Consider the following 17632-nt stretch of genomic DNA (forward strand, 5'->3'; position numbering starts at 1 on the left):
GGGAAGTGCCACCGTGTCCAAAGTGAGCATACGTTATTTGAGCCTGTAGACGTCTTGTTTACAGTGGTTGTGCCAGGCCTGTGAGGTCCTGCGGTCAGTAAGCGTTAACGCTTTTATTGCTTACACCTATTCTCTCGTTACAAGGGTCATTATATGAAACCTCCAATCTGGATCGAGGCGGTAACAACAGGAAGAAGAAGATAGAGGAATTCTCTAGGTCTTCTCGGGAGAAACTAGTCCAGTCGAAGAACAAAATGTTCTCCAAATTTACGTCCATTCTTCAGCATGCTGTGGAAGCGGTGAGTTGTTTTTTTCTTTAACCAAAATCATGTGTTTATCCATTGGCTTGCTTTTATGTATTGTCTGTCTTGGCTGAAAGGGGCCTCTGGTCGCCCAGACATCACACATCATAACGTCAGCATTAGGGATACGTTGCTAACCATCGAGCTAACTAATTAGCCTAAGCTAACGTTAGCGTTTTGTGTTTGTGCCGTCAATTTGTTCTTGTTGGCAACATAAAATTCAACCTGTGGGTGTGCCTATGTGACTGTTCGTTTAAGTTACCAACTAACTCACTATTGTCATGTTCTTTATTCCAGTAAGGCATTTGTATTGAGGGTATTTTGGCAAGCTGAGTGAGTTAGCCGCTAGTGTTAGCTGAAAGTAGCCTCAAGAAGCTAATGCCGTAGCTGGCTCTTTCGTTTCAAATAGCAGTCTTATCGTGACGAGTTGTGTCGAAATGTTAGGACAGCCTTGTTTGATGTTGCGCAAACGTCTAACTGTTAATATTAAAGGGATAGTCTGTGGGTTATCTCGCACAGCAATTTCGAAAAGCTTAATGTTACACGTTAGCCAACCAGCTACCGTTACTTAGCTTGAAACCTGTAGTAACTTGCCCGGATCCTGTTGTGAAGCTAATTGATGTTAAGTGTTCAGTCAGACGCTTGGTAGGTGACATCAGGTGTAGATGTGAGTTAACGACGAAACGTTTATATATCAGTGTGTATGAGCATACAATACACGACAAGTGTACACGTTTCATGCCACTTGCAAGTGAAAGTTTTGCTCTATAATTAAACACTTTGAACGCTGCTGGGATGTTTCTTTGATCACAACACAATGATCAAAGGCATGCTGTAGTCGCACATTACAATCATTGAGGCTCTGAGAGGATTTTATTGAAAACGAGAGCAGACCAGCCCAGACGTCTGTGAACTCTGTTTGAAAGAGACTGAAACATGTTGTCATGATAATTAATACCTCCCCCTGGGCCACCACTATAAACATATTAAATGCTTATATGTTTGCAATTCTTCTTTTTTAGCTTGCCCCGTCGCTACCCTTGCAGGAGGACTTTGTCTATCACTGGAAGGCCATCACACATTATTACATTGAGACTTCTGGTAAGAAAGAAGGAACATTTTGGTCACACTGTGGTCACGGTATCCCCAGATGTATACAGGTGTTTGGCAGACTTTTATGAAAGTTAATGATGTCTTTTGTACTGATGACAGCAGTCTAAAGTCATAAGTTACACTTCCATATATATTGTCATTATTGAGTATTTTAAAAGATAAGCACAGATTACAATTTACCAGATCCAAAAAAGTGGCAAATATTCTGTTTATTAATCAACTGCTTGTGTATCACTGCTGTACACAAAATGAACACAGGCGGTGCAGAGAGATGTCTATGAAGAAAATCCAAATGTAAAGACACACGTGTGAAGTATGCTGGGAATGCTATGCTGGTTGAGTTTGCAGCAGACTTCAACAAAAGCAGCTCCAGACTACGAGAGTGCTTCCTTCATGTTTGACTGTGGGATCTGTGCAAGTAGTGCTCATGTGCTCATCGTCTGTGTCAGGTTACATCTAAGATGTGCTTGGTTAAACCCGGTCATGTCAAACCTCTGCTCAAACTACTGATGTCTAGTCTCTGTATTTTTTAGGCCAAGAAAGACTCCTTCTCTCATTCTTTATGCTGAACAAACAGCTTCTTTGCAGCAGTTCTCCCAGTTAGGCCAGTTTAACAAATTTTTCTCTGAACTGCTGATGGGAGATTATTTGCACTGTGACTACTATGTAACTGAGCTTGTTTCCAGGGTTTAGCAGACTTGTGACTCAAATAATCATTTTTAAGCAGCTCGACCTTCATCACTCTACATAATTACAAATTTAAGGAATGATTTCATCGTTTTGATGAAAGCTGTTGTTGTGATTTAACTTAGAAGCTAATCTTCATTTCATAAACTGTCATTACTGGCCATATTTTTTGGCACTTTGTGTGTTAACATTCAGCATGACATACATGTGTGTATCCTACCTTGTTACTGAATTAAATGAGCCACTAGTGCATAATTGGTGACAAACAAGGATGTATACTTGGGCCACTCTTAACACAGCATTATCTCACCCTCTGGCTTTCAGTTTTGACTGCTTTAAATATTTATTTTGTTGAAAAGAGAAAGCATATTAAATTTGAAATATTTCATTTCACTGTGTAGCCACCTTAGAAAAGTTTTGCTTCAGTAAAATAGATTATATTTTTACTTTTGCAATGCACAAAAACATTAGTGGATCAGAAAACAACATGGACTACATTACATCGAACAAATCACAATGAATTTTTCACAACTGGTTGGAAGAAAATGGGACATAAGAGCTATGAAGTGTTAACAGCTGTCCTTTTGTTTTTGAGCAGAAGGGTAAAAATGTAGGCAAATAAAAACAGGTGAAAATGAAGAAGACTTTTTCCCTTCTTCCAACTGTTCATATCTTTTGGACATGCAGAGGTTCTGACATGCTCTTGTATTTTCCCTTGTTAGATGACAAAGCTCCAGTTACAGACACCAACATCCCATCTCACCTGGAACAGATGCTGGACATCCTGACCCAGGAGGAGGGGGAAAGGGAGTCTGGAGAGACAGGACCCTGCATGGAGTATCTCCTACACCATAAGATCCTGGAGACTCTATACACCCTGGGCAAGGCAGATGTAAGCCATGTGTTCTAACTGCAAATATACATGTCACGATATGGTGGCTATATATGTACATGTCAAATTGGATGAAATCCAGTGAAAGTCAAAGTTGAGAATTAGTGATGGTAGGTTGGACACAGTACAACACTGCAGTACCACAGTAAACTTTTCAATAGATCTACCTTGTGAGCTGCATTTCCGTGCAAGTTGGGCTCACTCGAATATATGCTAACATATTCTTTCTGTCTGCATGATTTCCCTTCAGTGCCCTCCAGGGATGAAGCAGCAGGTGCTTACCTTTTACACAAAGCTGTTAGCACACATTCGTCAGCCTCTCCTGCCACACATCAATGTCCATAGACCTGTGCAGGTGAGCAGTAACACACTCTATGTTTCGGTATATTTTTTACCGTCCTTTTCCTCAAACGGGCCGTCAAACAGCAGGTTGTGCAGTGTATTTGTAACTGTCTTTCTTCTGTGGCTGTGACATTCCTCTGTCAGAAACTGATCCGTCTGTGTGGCGAGGTGTTGGCTGCTCCCACAGAAAATGAGGAGATTCAGTTCCTTTGTATAGTCTGTGCCAAACTGAAGCAGGACCCGTACCTTGTCAACTTCTTCCTTGAGGTGAGATGCTGTGACCCGTGGGGAGGGGGGGAACTTTGAGCGGCACATTCATAAATATTCATCTGGATATTTACTGGCAAAAGTAAGTGCCTGACAGGATTTTAAAGCACACGGTAGGGCTGGGTGACAAAACAGCCTCCTGTTTTTTGTCTCGTTGCCCTGCCCTAGCATACAGTCCAGAGAATATCTCTTATTTGCAATATTGTTTCCAGAACAAGTTAAAGAGACCTGAGACAAAGAGTCCTGAAGGGACAGATTCGGTGAAGGAGAATGTGTTGGCTCCGGACACTGGTCAGTCCACGGCAGAGGAACAGGCAGAGGAGCCCCAGGCTGCGGCTGCCGCCTCCACCTCCAGTCCAACCACTAACAACAACAACAGCAGCAGCAACAATTACAATCTCGTCTCCTCCCTGCTCAACCTCACAAAGAGCCCTGTGAGTAATCCCCACGCAAGGAAGTTTTGGTGCTTTACTTCAAGTTACCTTGTTTTGATTAGAGTTGAAAATTCGTCTTCATGAGTTGTACGGATTCTTCCCCTCCTCAGGATGGCAGGATAGTGGTGAAGGCATGTGAGGGTCTGATGCTGCTGGTCAGTTTACCAGAGCCTGCTGCTGCCAAGTGTTTAACTGAAAACACTGAGCTCTGTGAGCTTCTGACTGACAGGCTGGTCTCCTTCTATAAAGCCCTGCCACAGTCCATGGACCCCTTGGACATTGAGACAGTGGAGTCAGTCAACTGGGGGTAAACTTCTTTCTAGTGTTTGCTGTCTAAAACCACATATTTACTTGATTTAGTTTGCAGGTAGCCCATAAATAGCATCCTCTGTCAAATGTTATTTTAGTAAAGTGGAAGAACTACATCAAACCTTTACTGCCCCCCCCCCCCCTCTTTCTTTCAGTCTGGATGTATATAACCTGAAGGAGGATGCTGCTGTCTTCACAGGGAAGAGGGCTCTCATCTCCTTCCTGTCCTGGCTAGATTACTGTGACCAGCTCATCAAGGAGGCTCATAAGGTCCTTAACCAACGCTGATTCACTGTGTTTCGATGTGTCATATTTTAGTCAGAATCACCAGAATAAAAGAACTCCTCTCCAAAGCAGTTGTTTTTGCATCTGAAAGCCACAGAAGGCTGGACTACATTTTTTCTTTTTCTTCACTGTCTTCCAGTCAGCAGCGGCAGTGATGGCAAAAGCAGTGAGAGGAAGATTCTTTGTGTCTGTCATGGAGCCGCAGCTGATGCAGACGTAAGCCTCGCTTTGAATCATCAATCAGTCATCCTTCCGTTGACATTCTTTGTCTTGTCTCGTGTGTCGTGACTGCTCAGTAACACACGTGTGGGTGCACACAGGTCCGAGGTGGGCATCCTGACCTCCACAGCCCTGCTGAACAGGATCATCAGGCAGGTGACATCAGAGGCTCTGCTCCAGGAGATGGTTTACTTCCTGCTGGGAGAGGAGAGAGAGCCAGAGACTTCAGCTGCTATCGCTCAGAATCCACTCAGACACAGACTCATCGAGCACTGTGACCACCTGTCAGACGAGGTTCTTATCAGATAATTGTTATTATTCAGGACGTGCCCGGTCCTGCTAATGAAAGCACCTTTGACATCATGAATGTATGTCTTCTTTGTGCTCACACTAATGCTTTCAACAATGAAAATCCTCCATAATTTCTTCTTTTCCTTGTTTTGACATTCAAAAGAACAAATTGCCACCTGCCCTTCAAGGATTCTTAGTTCTAGTGAATCATATGATTAACCAAAAGAAGATGAATTTTAATTAGTATGTGACAGAGCCATTGAATGCATTTTCATCACACAAAAGAGGAGATGAATCATTTCTTTGATGCTTGAAACAGCCGCAGACTCCTGTTCTTGTGAGCGAGGGAATGCTTGGCATGTTGCTCTGGGTTTATGGAGGGGGCTGAGCCTCATTCCTCCCTCTGTGTCCTCAGATCAGCATCATGACGCTGCGGCTGTTTGAGCAGCTCATCCAGAAGCCCAACCAGCACATCCTGCACAGCTTGGTGCTGCGCAGCCTGGAAGAGAGGAACTACTTGGAGAACAAACCACAGGAGGAGCGGGAGCCCCTTGAGAATGGGCAGCCTCACGATGCTGTGTAAGGACCTGCCTCTGACCTTTGACCTCCCTGTGCCGCCTTAAAATGCTGTCTGGAAAATCATCTGCACAAACGCACTGGTGGAAATAAAATGAATGCATCAACTAGCTGTGGTTTTTCAGATGTGACACCAGTTCAGCCGTACTGTTCCTCATTGTGTGTTTCAGTTGGTGGGGATCTTTTCAAACCATGGTTAGTGCATGCATGGAAATCGATGCACAATGAGCAATGGCTTGCTTATTTCTTGATGTTGTTTTATAGGGCTCATTAGTTTTTATGCAAATGAATTAAGTGACCAAAATGCAACACTGTAATACTGGGTTTACACCTGGGATGATATCGGGGCTGCACAATCGACAGCCATATAGTAAACATACTTGCAGATTTAGTAAATGCGTCTATTTTAACATTCATCTACTCTCTATGAAGACTTTTGTTCATTACACAAAAGAACCAGTAGGGCCCATGTGAGCCCAAAGAGCCATGAAATGCTATCATCCTGGAAGAGACCACCAACTACACACAGGAATACTGTCAGAGAGGCCGTCAGATTTTGTAATACCAGACTGGAGAATAGAAGTTATACACTTTCATTTCACCAGTGGCTCTCTTTGCTCTTAGTGAGGCGTCGTGTTGAGACGTGCACAAATCCTCTGACAGTAGCACTGATAATATTCAGATGATGTTCTCACGAATATAGTTTTTAATGAATGTGTTCTTCCTGCAGAGACCTCGAGGAGGATCCGCTGTTTGGTGACGACGTCTCTCCTGACAGCAGGCTGTCTGGTTCTGATTGGCTCAGCTCCTCTCCACCGCAGAGTCCTGACCACTCAAAGTGTGACGGGAAGACGGAGGTGCACAAGATTGTCAACAGGTACGCAGCGTGCTCAGCATACTCCCTTCTTTTTCCCTTTTTTTTTTTTTTAAACTTTTAGTTTAACTGTTACATTCTTTTGCAGTTTCCTCTGTTTGGTGCCCGATGAGGCGAAGTCATCGTATCACGTTGAAGGCACAGGCTATGACACCTACCTCAGAGACGCACACAGACAGGTGAGCCTCATTCTGCTGTGCGTTTAAGGCTACAGCAGCAAGGTGATGCTTCTGGTTCAGTGTTTAAACTATTCGCTGAGGAAAGTCCTCAGTCTACTGTTGCTCATCAGCCTTCTTGCAGAATCGGCACTAAGTGTAGGTGAATTGTTCCCCACAGTTCAAGGACTATTGCGGGGTCTGCCAGCGGTGGGACTGGAGGGGGAATCCAAAGCCTTTTGAGAAGTGTAACTTGGACATCCCATTCTTCGAGGGCCACTTCCTAAAGGTTCTCTTTGACAGGATGGGTCGCATCCTAGATCAGGTCAGTTTCATATGCCCTATAGTAAACATCTGTAGTAAAGCTGCATGCTTTAGTGCTGAAATGTGTGTTGCATTGTTTCAGTTCCACGACTCCATGAATCTGAATAGCGGGACGCCCACAGTGAACGTGCCCTTTGGAAATCACGAATGCAGCGTTGTTTGTAATCAAATTCCTGCAGCAAATGGAGCAGCTAATGAATTGAAAGATAATCTCAAATGGCAAGGAGTCCTAAACGGGTTAATTTAGCCTGACATGCACAACCAAATTAAATAAATTAAGTTTTCTGCATGCAAATCAGCACAAAGTTTTATTTGAGGTTAGACCAAATCATCATTTCTGTTTTCGTTGATTTTTTTTTAAAGGAGCAGATCAGTTTAACCCAATTTTCAATCAGACTGAATGTTCTCACGCACCCAGAAGTTGTTTTGTCTTGCTGAAAGAGAACATTGTGCACTGCAGTTGAAGGTAAATGAGCCCCGCTAATGGAAAGTGGAGGAAAAAAATGGGGAGAAAATGCAAATGAGCTGCTGATTCTGCGGACGTGTTTCATTTTTTGAAAAGTGAAAAACAAAAACAATGAGCTCTGGCCATAAACTCATTTGACAAATGATGCTAGGCAGGAATTGTGAAGATGACTAATAGAGATTCAGAGGTGAAATGCACTTTTTGGCAGCTCAGGGGCGTCTTGTAGTGTTAAAGAACTCACATCTAAATGAGGAGTGCTGTATGAATCGAAGAGTCTGTCAGTAAATGGCTCTGACGCTTCGTGTTATTTGCTCGCAGCAGTTCTTCTACACAAACAGAAATGTCAGGTGTCATTGGTTCGCTCTAATCTCTGTTTAATTGCCTGTGCGGTTTCACATCTGATGCCCTCTCTGTCCTCCAGCCCTACGACGTCAACCTGCAGGTGACCGCAGTGCTGTCCAAGCTGTCTTTGTTACCACACCCCCACTTGCATGAGTACCTGCTGGACCCTTACATCAACCTGGCCCCTGGCTGCAGGTCTCTGTTCTCTGTCATCGTCAGGGTAAGAATCCTCTTTAGCTCCGACACTGCTTATCTCATCCATCACTGATAGCAGACGCTGCCGTGCCCAACTTTTACAATCACCGCTGATTGAGTGCTTTTGTCTTGACAGGTTTGATCTATGTAGTATTTTGAAATGTTGGATGCTGCGCTTGAAAATATTTGGCGCAACAAATAATCATGTTTGAGACGTTGGTTGGGCTTCATCTCGTGCCAGCGGTATTAATGGTGCAGATGTTTCTGTGAGTCTTGAACTCTTGATGTGCTTCTTACTGGAAGAGCTGCACGTCTGAACCTCTTTTTTCGTCCGTGACTCAGTCCAACTGCTTTTCTTTGAAATCTATTCCAGCAGCAGCAGTGTGAACGGCTGTTAAGAGGCTGGTGGAAGCAGCTCATTTTCTTGTTGATGGTCTTGTTTGTTTATGATAATTGCAGCGATGTCTCCAACGAGTGTAGTAATGATTTACTAGTGTTGCACCTTTGCCCAGGGATGAAAGCAGCGCTGTTGTGCTTTGGTAATTGTGTGTTCTTGCGTGCTTTAGGTGGTGGGAGATCTCATGTTGAGGATTCAGCGTATCCCAGACTTCACACCCAAGCTGCTGCTTGTGAGGAAGAGGCTATTAGGTCTAGAGCCGGAGGGCATCACGTATGTACTTCCACGTGGTTCTGTGCTCTTATCTTCTGAGTTGACTGTTGGAATGCATCTCTCAATCTTCCTGTCTGTGTCCTCCTGCAGTATCGACCACATGACTCTGCTGGAGGGGGTGATCGTGCTGGAGGAGTTCTGCAAAGAGCTGGCAGCCATCGCCTTCGTCAAATACCACGCAGCTTCCTCCTCCTCGCCGTAATCTTCCTGCTGTTCATCCATCTGCCTCGGCCAGGCAGAGGGGTCAAGATTAAACTGGGCCTTTGGGGTGTGCTGGTACCGGTGGCACAGGGTCGGCAAAACATTACCACTAACCGCTCATCCCTGCAAGACTGTTAAAAGCCCGCACGGGCGGGTCTCATCGCTCCTCCTCTTCTGGCCTCTCGGGCTCCTCCACCAAAAGTCTTTGGTCTTGTTTTCGAGCAGGTCAGAGAGCAGACACTGCCCCGCCAGCAGAGGAATTAGAGGAAGGAGGGACAGATGTGGAGGTGCAAGGAGGGGGTCACTGGACTCTTTTCAGCCTCTGCATTTTCTCCCTCCCCAGCCATCTTCTTCCTCACCAGCCAAAAGATGACAGCCCTGTAATTATCCCGGCACGGAGAAAAGATGTTTGTGTATTTATTTCCTGTCCCTTTATCACCCATTTGTAAACGTCATTGCCTTAGTGTGGAATCACACCTTTCAGTTACAGATGATTGTTTCCTTTTGAAACATTTTTAACTCGACTCCTTACGTGTTGTCTGTTTGAAGACAAGAGGCTGTAGAGAAAATGCCCACTACCTTCAACCCCTATATGTACCTGTAGTTACATACATATTGATCTGCAGTATTTATGATACTGCGCTCATATTTTATATGCCAAGTCCTCATATTTATTTGCTTTCACGTTGCCTTTTTAAGTAAGGACTGACTGAGCAGATGCTATTTACTTTTATTTGTCGTCCTCGTCTTTCCTCAGTTTGACTTGAAGTGCTCTCCAAGCTCGTCTGTAATCACCCAAAGATGTCACCACCCATCACGTTCAGATGTGAATTTGCACACACGCGGATCTCATTGCGTCGCACTTGTTACATTATTCATGTTCTTCTGTGCTTGCTCTGGCTTTTAGGAAATGTCAAGTTGGCATTTGTTGGAGGAGACCTGTTGGTTTGATCCCAGTAGTTCTGAAATGTTGTTCTCCAGACCCAGTGTTGCATTTCTCACGCACCAGTGTTTGCTTTATCCAAGTGTTTGTGTTTTTACACCGTCGATAACTCTCAATCATTTGTTAATGCTATTGATGGGAGGGGTGCAGAGTGGCAAACCTCTCCAGCTTATTGACCAGTGTCTAAAGAAAACATCTTTAACTTAGGACGTACTCTAGCTTCCAGCAGTGGTTCCCAAAGCTACGTCTTCTTGTTTGCAAGCTCAAACAACATGTGATTCCAGCTTCTCAGATTGGCTTTTATTTGAAGTGATCAAGTCTGAAAAGGAAATATTTTTGTGCAGCACAAAGCCGAGAGGCCCTTACATTTATCTCAAGACCCTCTGGATGGGCCCAGTTTGCAAACCGCTGGCTGTCAGTGTCCCATAAGACCTCTGAGTTCCTCCACAGGTGATCGTCGCTCCACCTGAAGTGTTGCATGTCCGAGCAGTATTACCTTTGCATCCTGATCTTGAATGGTGGGGAAATGCTTGCTGTGCGTTGGTGGAACGGGTTGTTTGGTTCTTTATTTCCTGGATATCTGGGGAGGGTGAAGTCTCACCTTACAGGTCAGGGATTCGTTAGCTGAGGTTTGAATTAGTCTAGATCAAGATGCTTTTTAATGTAACTGGTTGTTGTGTTATGTTCCCAGAGTGAGTGTTTCCTTGATTGGTAAGCGTGTTGGATGATGTTTGTTTATGAGCGAGTGTAAGTGATTTATTATTGCGGTGGAGTTGTTCATTGAAGCCATGAGTCCCTGGTCTTGAGCCTTGTTCCCCCCCCCCCCCCCCCCCCCCCTCTCTCAAACCCATCCCTCATGCACCTAAACCACATTATGCAACTGCTTGCATGGAATCAGATTTGCACATTGTCTTTCTTCATCCTTGTTCATAATGTAAATATCCACAACAAAAAGCTTTTTTTTCTTTTTCTTTTGTTTTTCCAAAAATGTTTTGTTTCATAAACCAAAAAAAGAAAAGAAAAGAAACTCTAGGATGTACCCAGGAGTAACATTTCTATTTTAATGGGAAACTTTTTTTAAATTATCAATCATGCACATTTTTTAATCTTTCCAACTTGTTCTGTACATTTGTATATTGTATATGTACAATAGCAATAGAGATATACTACCTGCCGTAAATGCATGCTTATACATACTTTTTTCATCGTTGAAAGGAAGGAAGAAAGGCGGTCCAGGCCATCTGTGATGATTTCTTAGCTGTCAGCACTTTGCTCTTTGAAGACACTGACAGGGAGATATGCCTTACTTCACACTGTGGATCTCTGAGGACTCCTGGAATCAATGTGTGGGGGGGTTTCTGCCTCACTGCAGTTTATCGTGATCTTATTCTGCCTCTCGCTTGTGTTACATAGACTTTGGTTTGTGATGTACAGGACTCGAAGATCTGATGCCAACTGAATTTTCCTGTGTCAGCTTAGACCAATCACTGTATGATGTTGGTGCATTTCTTTCACGTTCGTCGCTGCTTCCCTCTGGTGTGAAATGGGATGAGACTCGTCACGCTTCCTCTATCTCATGGCCGGCTTGATTTTTGTGATTGTGCAATGCATAATTGAAACATTACGGTAAGGTGCATGCTCACCCCTCCCGCCTCACAGAGTAAATGGAAGTCATCACTGCAGTCTCTCATAAATGTTTGGCTCATTTATTCCTCATCAGCTGTCTTCATTTCAACACTGTGTTTCATTCAGGACAACGTGGTTTTGTTTAACATTCTCCGTCCCAATTAAAAAAAAAAGTTCAGTAGGAGATGTGGTCATTCTTTGAACAGTTCATTGTGTTTCATCTTTTTATTACAAAATGTCTGTACAACAAAAGAAAAATACACAAAATAACCATTTCTTTCAACAACAAGGTGAAAACCACAAATTCTATTCAGTAATCCCCTTTTAAAGTACCTTCTTTTAAACCACCAGGTCACATGGGGGACTTGAAAGTCTTTAACCTGTAATTTTCCTATGCAGACAGCCCTGCAGATGACATGACATCATGCACAGGAACAGACCAGAGCGTGAAAATGACCTCTCTCACCAGTGAATAACTGAACAGCAGTCAGCATGGGTACTTTATCCTCAACTTCTCTTTGGCTTCCAGCCAGCCACGCTCAGTCATCCAGCTAATTCTGTAGAAACGAGTCAGAAATCTCACTCCCCGGCCAGAGCAGAGGATTGTAATGACAAGGTCCAGAGTCATGTGAAGTGGTCTGGAAAGAAGCAAATCCTACATTTCCCTCGCCTTGCAGTGATTTAGAAATCAGCCATGGAAAAGAGGCACTATGGTGCAGAAAGAAGGCTCTCAGTCTCACTCTTAATGATTGCTGAGGTACATACTGAGATTGCAGTCAGCTAGGGTCTTACAGTTCTCAATAAAGGAGTATATTAATATTTTAAAGCACCTGAAATCACTTTTCCAAATTATGCAATCCTTGTTCTTACAAAAATATTCATACTATTACTGCTGTAAAAGTGCAGCACTGACGCTGCGCTGAATAACATCCAGTGCTTCCATACAAGGAAACACCAAAGCTTTGATTGCAGTACTGAACTGGATTTGCCAAGTCTGTACAGTGTCTCATTAAACAGGAGATTTGTGTCAATGCCCTGACTCATGTCAGCAGTAGCATCACGTAATTAAAGTTCTGCAGTCTAGTGGAGGCAAATCAGAGCAACAGGTTTACAATTTAAACAAGGCGGACAACATAAAGTTCATTTAACCGATGTCATGAAACCTGTTTGGCACTCTCAGGTTTGTCACCCACAGAAGCATCATGTCGGCGACTGTGGCGTTTCAAAATAAGTGAACAATTTTAGTATCACATGAACGACATTGAATGTGTCACACTTCTAAAAAAGGTCACTCATTACTGCGTGTGAACACATGAAAGTATAGACAACATTACGCTAAAATGTTGAGAAACATGAAAGTATTTCCATTGGATTGTCATAGTTTGAACACTCATGAAAGTGCCAGTTCAGGACTTCATCAGGAAGCCTCACATGCAAAGCTGATGTCATTACATCAGCTGCCGCACTGAAGCCTTCCCAGCTAAAGTACAGAATATGTTCACATCAGGAAATCATAAATATCTTGTTTTACATTTTGTGACCCAGCTACTTGATTCTGTTTGAAGGACGGTCCTTCAAATGTCACAAACAAATGTAAAAAAAAAAAAAAAAAACATCCAGCGTTCTTTCTCCATCTCGTAGTGAAAACTCCCAACAGCATGACAGTATATCAACATAGGATGGTATATTAAATTAATTTACATATACAGTACATGTAAATAATTCATTCTCTTTATGCAAATCATTTTCATGTACATACAAAACCACTACGTAAAAAACAACTACATGCCGTTGCACAAACTAAACCAGGCTAAAAATACAGGTTATCAATTTAAAAAAAAAAAGAAAGAAAAAAAAAATATGTACATTTCCAAATGTCTCCTCTTTTTTTTAAAGTCATAATAAGCGTCTCCCCCGCCCATTTACAAACCCCAGATATGCGTGCACACACAGACACACACGCGCTTGTGCACTCGTTGCTCACACTGGAACATTCAGACAAACAAATGTCTCTTTGGCTGGTGTGAAGCTGTGCCACCTCGCAGTGTGTGTGTGTACATGTTATTACACGTTTTCAAAAAACACACGCGCACACACAAAAAAATAACACCATCTAACGGCATAGAAAATAGCTTCCGATGATGGATGTAGTGATATATTCCTATGCAATTGCGAATATATATATATATATATATTTATATACCAAAACATACTGTTTACTGTATAAGGGTCAGCCACACATACTGTATGCCCTTGATTGTGTGTATATATGTACTTTAAAGTCACATTCAGAAGTGTAATGGGAAACTGTAGGAAGGCATCAATAAATAGAGATGTCGGTCAGTCAGTCTGTCTGTCTGTCTGTCTGTGTCCCTGGATCTGCCGTGTTCAACAGCTCCAGCCGTCTTGTCAGTCACCCTTCGAGCTCTGTGTGGCATCCAGGTTGACCACCTGGAGCTCCGTCAGGTTACTGCTGCTGCCGCTCGACTGCTGGCCAATCACCATCTAGAACACAACACAGCCACATTAGGAAACGGTGCAGGGCCTATCAGACAGCCAATCACAAGCCACCATATCACGCAACACCCAGCACAGATGGAAATCCTGCTCCACTACATGCTCTGTATCGTGGTGTGGTGTAGAGCTGTCATAGATATGAAATCATATTCTGTAGAGTGCAATTTAGACCATTAGTATAGATGTAAGAGAAAACCACATATAGCCTGAAATTCTACAGGATTTTTCCAGATTTATCTGTGTTGCATATCATTAAAATACCTGTATATTTTAAACAAACGTACATAAACGAATTCCCCATTATTTCTCCATAAGAGTGGACTTTATATACAAATAAAACACACTTTAATTTCCATGCACTGCTACAGTGGTGTTTTGTTAAGTCTACTTCATGTGTACTCTGCTGCGAATCACAGGTAAGACAAACTGCCAGCTGATCATTCACATTCATACAGAGAGGCGACAGGTGACGACCCTGCGGCCTCAGGGTGCCAGTGCTCTGTTAAGGATGCATTAGTGCGGTCACGTGGCATGCTGGTTGCATAGGGAATATGAGAGTTTCACTTGTAAAATGCAGATCTTGCCGTACTGGGTGTAGCTGCACCGCTGAGACGGGGATCTGCACCGTGCCTGGAGGTGCTGTGAGGAACACCTGAGGGACAGCACCTGGGCGGGATGGGAAACACGGATGTCCGTTTGTAAGCAGTACATTTACATGAAATTACTTACAGATGACAAATGAATCTCCATTTGTCACCAAACGTGTTCAGGCCGTGTTGCTCTGTGTCTCACCTGTGTCCTGGGCCTGTGCGTGGGACACCTGCATGGCTGATGTGCCCTGGGAGAAGGCGTTGAGCACAGCCAGCCCCCCATCGGCGAGCGCCGGCGTGGAGGCGTACATCACTGTGTGGGGGCTGGGGTACATCATGTGACCCGCCACGGATGTTGGCACTGACGAGGTGACGATGGTTGCTGGGAGACTCATCGTCGCTGGAAGGAGGGAGAGAAAGCACAAGTCACGCCGAGGACAAGCGGTGCGTGTACACATGTTGGCCAGCAGATGGCCATCTAAGTTCAACTGTTCACTCCAACCCAGGCGGTGGCACAGTAACTCATTCCAAACAACAGAGTGGAAGACAAGCTACTATGTATTATCAGTAGATCACACGAATCTCCTGATAACCTCTTTCCACCATCTGAAACTGAACCTCTCCAACATCCAGGGAGGTGTTGAGGAGTTGTAATCAGACCAGGAGACTGCAGGGATTTGACCTACCGGTGGAGTTTGTGGAGGTGTGGGAGATCTCTGGGCTGCTGTCATTGTTGGAGGTGGACTGGGTGTTGGGGTGGACCTGGATAGCCTGGAGCTGCTGGGGAACCCCCGCTCCTGGAGACACACAAAGGGCAGAGCACCACTACAGTAAGTCATCAACATCCCCCACACAAGGAATAGCAGTAGTTGCAGTAGGAGTGTGGGGAGTGCAGCAGTGGGGGTGGCATATGGTAGCTCTGGCAGCAGAAGCGTTGGCAGTAATATTAGCTGAGGGAGAAGAAGTCGCCGCACAAGTAGCATTAGTAATCCAGCATTAAGTGCATGACTATTAGTCATGGCAGAAGAGGTAGCGTTAGTACTAGCAGCAGCAGCAGCTTTATGATGGTGTGATTATGATTAGTATAAGCAGGCACAGTCGTGGCAGCATGCAGAGCAGGTCACCTGTGAGGGAGACAGCAGCAGGGAAGCGGAAGACAGCCTGCTGTCCCTGCTGTGACTGCGGGGCGGCGGCCAGGGCCTGACCATGCTGCCCCTGGAGGGCCAGGGAGTGCTGCTGCAGCTGGCTCAGAGGAATGGTGGGGGTGCCAGGGGGGAGAGGAGTGCCTGCTGGAGGGGCACGCACGCACACACACACGGACACAAACACATTCACACACGGGGGGGGGGGGGGGGAGTAAGACTATAAATGCAAAAGGATAGTACAGTTTGAAAAGGTGCTCATAAGTCGACGACTCGCTGTCTGAGAAATAAACCACCTTCAGCTGCCCGAGCTCTTCGAGAAAATGGAGCAGATGTGCCCGGTTAGCCAGGGATGCAAGGTTCAAGTATTCTCCACATTTACTGACATTTTCATCAAAAGCGCAAAATCATTTATCGAGCAAGTTCCAGAACTTTGGCTAGACAACATGACTGCTGCACAAGGCGAGCAGCAATATGAGTGATTTGAACTGTTAAATGATGGAGGTTAAAGGAGTTTTTCCCCTCCAAAAAACAATAAAAACCTTTAAAAATATTTGAAATCGTGCACTGTGTACACACAGCAACACTCATCCACATGTTCTTCTGTTGCTTTGTTGCTGTTACCAACAGCAAATGTCCTTCAGATCAGCAATGCAAACAAAAGGAGCCTAGATGTGAAAACATCGCTTCATCGTGCTTCTCGTGGTCAAAACCTCCAGAGTACCTCTCCACTGGGGTTACATCGTAAATTAAAATTAATGACAGCTAATGGCTGCTAAGTCAAGTGACACATGCCGTATGACTGTATCAAGGGGCTGACTAGCACACTGACATTTTATTCTAATCAGAATTAATCAACACATCTGTTGTACGAAATGTCACATTCAAACACTCAAACAGTAAAGACTGTGTCATTTTGTAAATCCCAAATTCTTTTGAAATGCTGTTTTGGTAACACTTTATATTAAAAGTACACATATTCACCATCAACTAATTGCACACTAGCATGCATATTAGTAGCATATTGGCTTTTTATTAGTCATTATAGAGCAGTTACTAAAGCCTTATGCTGCATGTAAGAGATTTCCCTCAATAACCTCCTAATTACTGCTTATTGGTCATAAGGAAGGATGTGGAGGTGCATGGTTTAAAATGTGCTGGCTAACAGAAAGAAGGATATGTTTACTTTCAGAAAGTGTGACCTTTTTCTTCTTTTTTTAAGAAACATCAGACGGATCTCGTGAGTATGGAGTTACACCCTCACATTTGGTCATATGCTCCATAGACAGTTGCTGCAGGGGGGGTGGGCAGGCCCTGTCAAGCTGTCAGCTGAGGAGGTTTAAGTGTGGGAGGGTGTGTTGTTCCACCTGGCACTGCTGCTATGTGCCAGACAGGTGGAGATGAGGAGAGAGGGAGAGAGTAATGGAGGGGGGAGAGGGTGAAAAGAGAGGAGGGTGAGTGAGACGGTTGTAGAAGGAAGAGAAAGCTGAAAAAAAAAAAAAAAAAGAGCGGTGGGTGGGACAGAGACACGGCCTGGCTGTCCTTCAGCTGTCAGTCAAACTAACATACAGGACCCATTAGCAGGCATCATGTGTCTGTCATTCAGCTGTGGCAGAGCACAGACGACCAACACACCACGACGACTAGCTGCTGACATCACTGCCTCTACCTAGAAAACAGCAGACTGACGAGCGCTGGGCGGGCGCAACACAGACTCCATCTACGTGATAACAGCACACACTGCGGAAGAGACTGCACCGGTCAGATCGTTCCTGCGGTGGACAGTCCCAATGAAGGTTCCACTGAGCTTTTAGTACAGAAAATATCAAATTCAATTTTAAAAAATTCAAGTATTGCTCGTGTCTTTGGA

The 17632-nt window shown here is 44.2% G+C and overlaps 2 protein-coding genes across 4 annotated transcripts in view; one reads left to right on the forward strand and one right to left on the reverse strand.

Annotated features, from left to right (window-relative positions):
• Positions 1-11696, forward strand: fhip2a (FHF complex subunit HOOK interacting protein 2). Its single transcript, XM_070977108.1, has 17 exons — positions 1-299; positions 1325-1403; positions 2825-2994; positions 3245-3349; positions 3481-3603; positions 3816-4037; positions 4148-4344; positions 4502-4616; positions 4771-4847; positions 4952-5144; positions 5557-5720; positions 6448-6594; positions 6680-6770; positions 6928-7071; positions 7958-8098; positions 8640-8743; positions 8834-11696. Exons 1-17 carry the CDS (start codon positions 255-257, stop codon positions 8943-8945), a joined length of 2229 nt encoding a protein of 742 aa, XP_070833209.1. The 5' UTR covers positions 1-254; the 3' UTR covers positions 8946-11696.
• srfb (serum response factor b) overlaps positions 11575-17632 on the reverse strand; it is a 21323-nt gene continuing 15265 nt past the window's right edge. The window contains exons 4-8 of one of the 3 annotated variants that reach the window (XM_070977115.1): positions 15745-15909; positions 15307-15417; positions 14823-15020; positions 14620-14696; positions 11575-14018 (exon numbers count right to left, since the gene is read on the reverse strand). In XM_070977115.1, the coding sequence (XP_070833216.1) occupies positions 13923-14018; positions 14620-14696; positions 14823-15020; positions 15307-15417; positions 15745-15909 (647 nt within the window). In that variant the 3' untranslated portion in view covers positions 11575-13922. Of the gene's footprint in view, positions 14019-14594; positions 14697-14822; positions 15021-15306; positions 15418-15744; positions 15910-17632 lie in introns of all 3 variants that reach the window. The other 2 variants (XM_070977116.1, XM_070977117.1) reach the window with 2 other exon arrangements.

The sequence above is a fragment of the Chaetodon trifascialis genome, chromosome 13 (assembly GCF_039877785.1).
Source record: "Chaetodon trifascialis isolate fChaTrf1 chromosome 13, fChaTrf1.hap1, whole genome shotgun sequence".
NCBI classification, from domain to species: Eukaryota; Metazoa; Chordata; class Actinopteri; order Chaetodontiformes; family Chaetodontidae; genus Chaetodon; species Chaetodon trifascialis.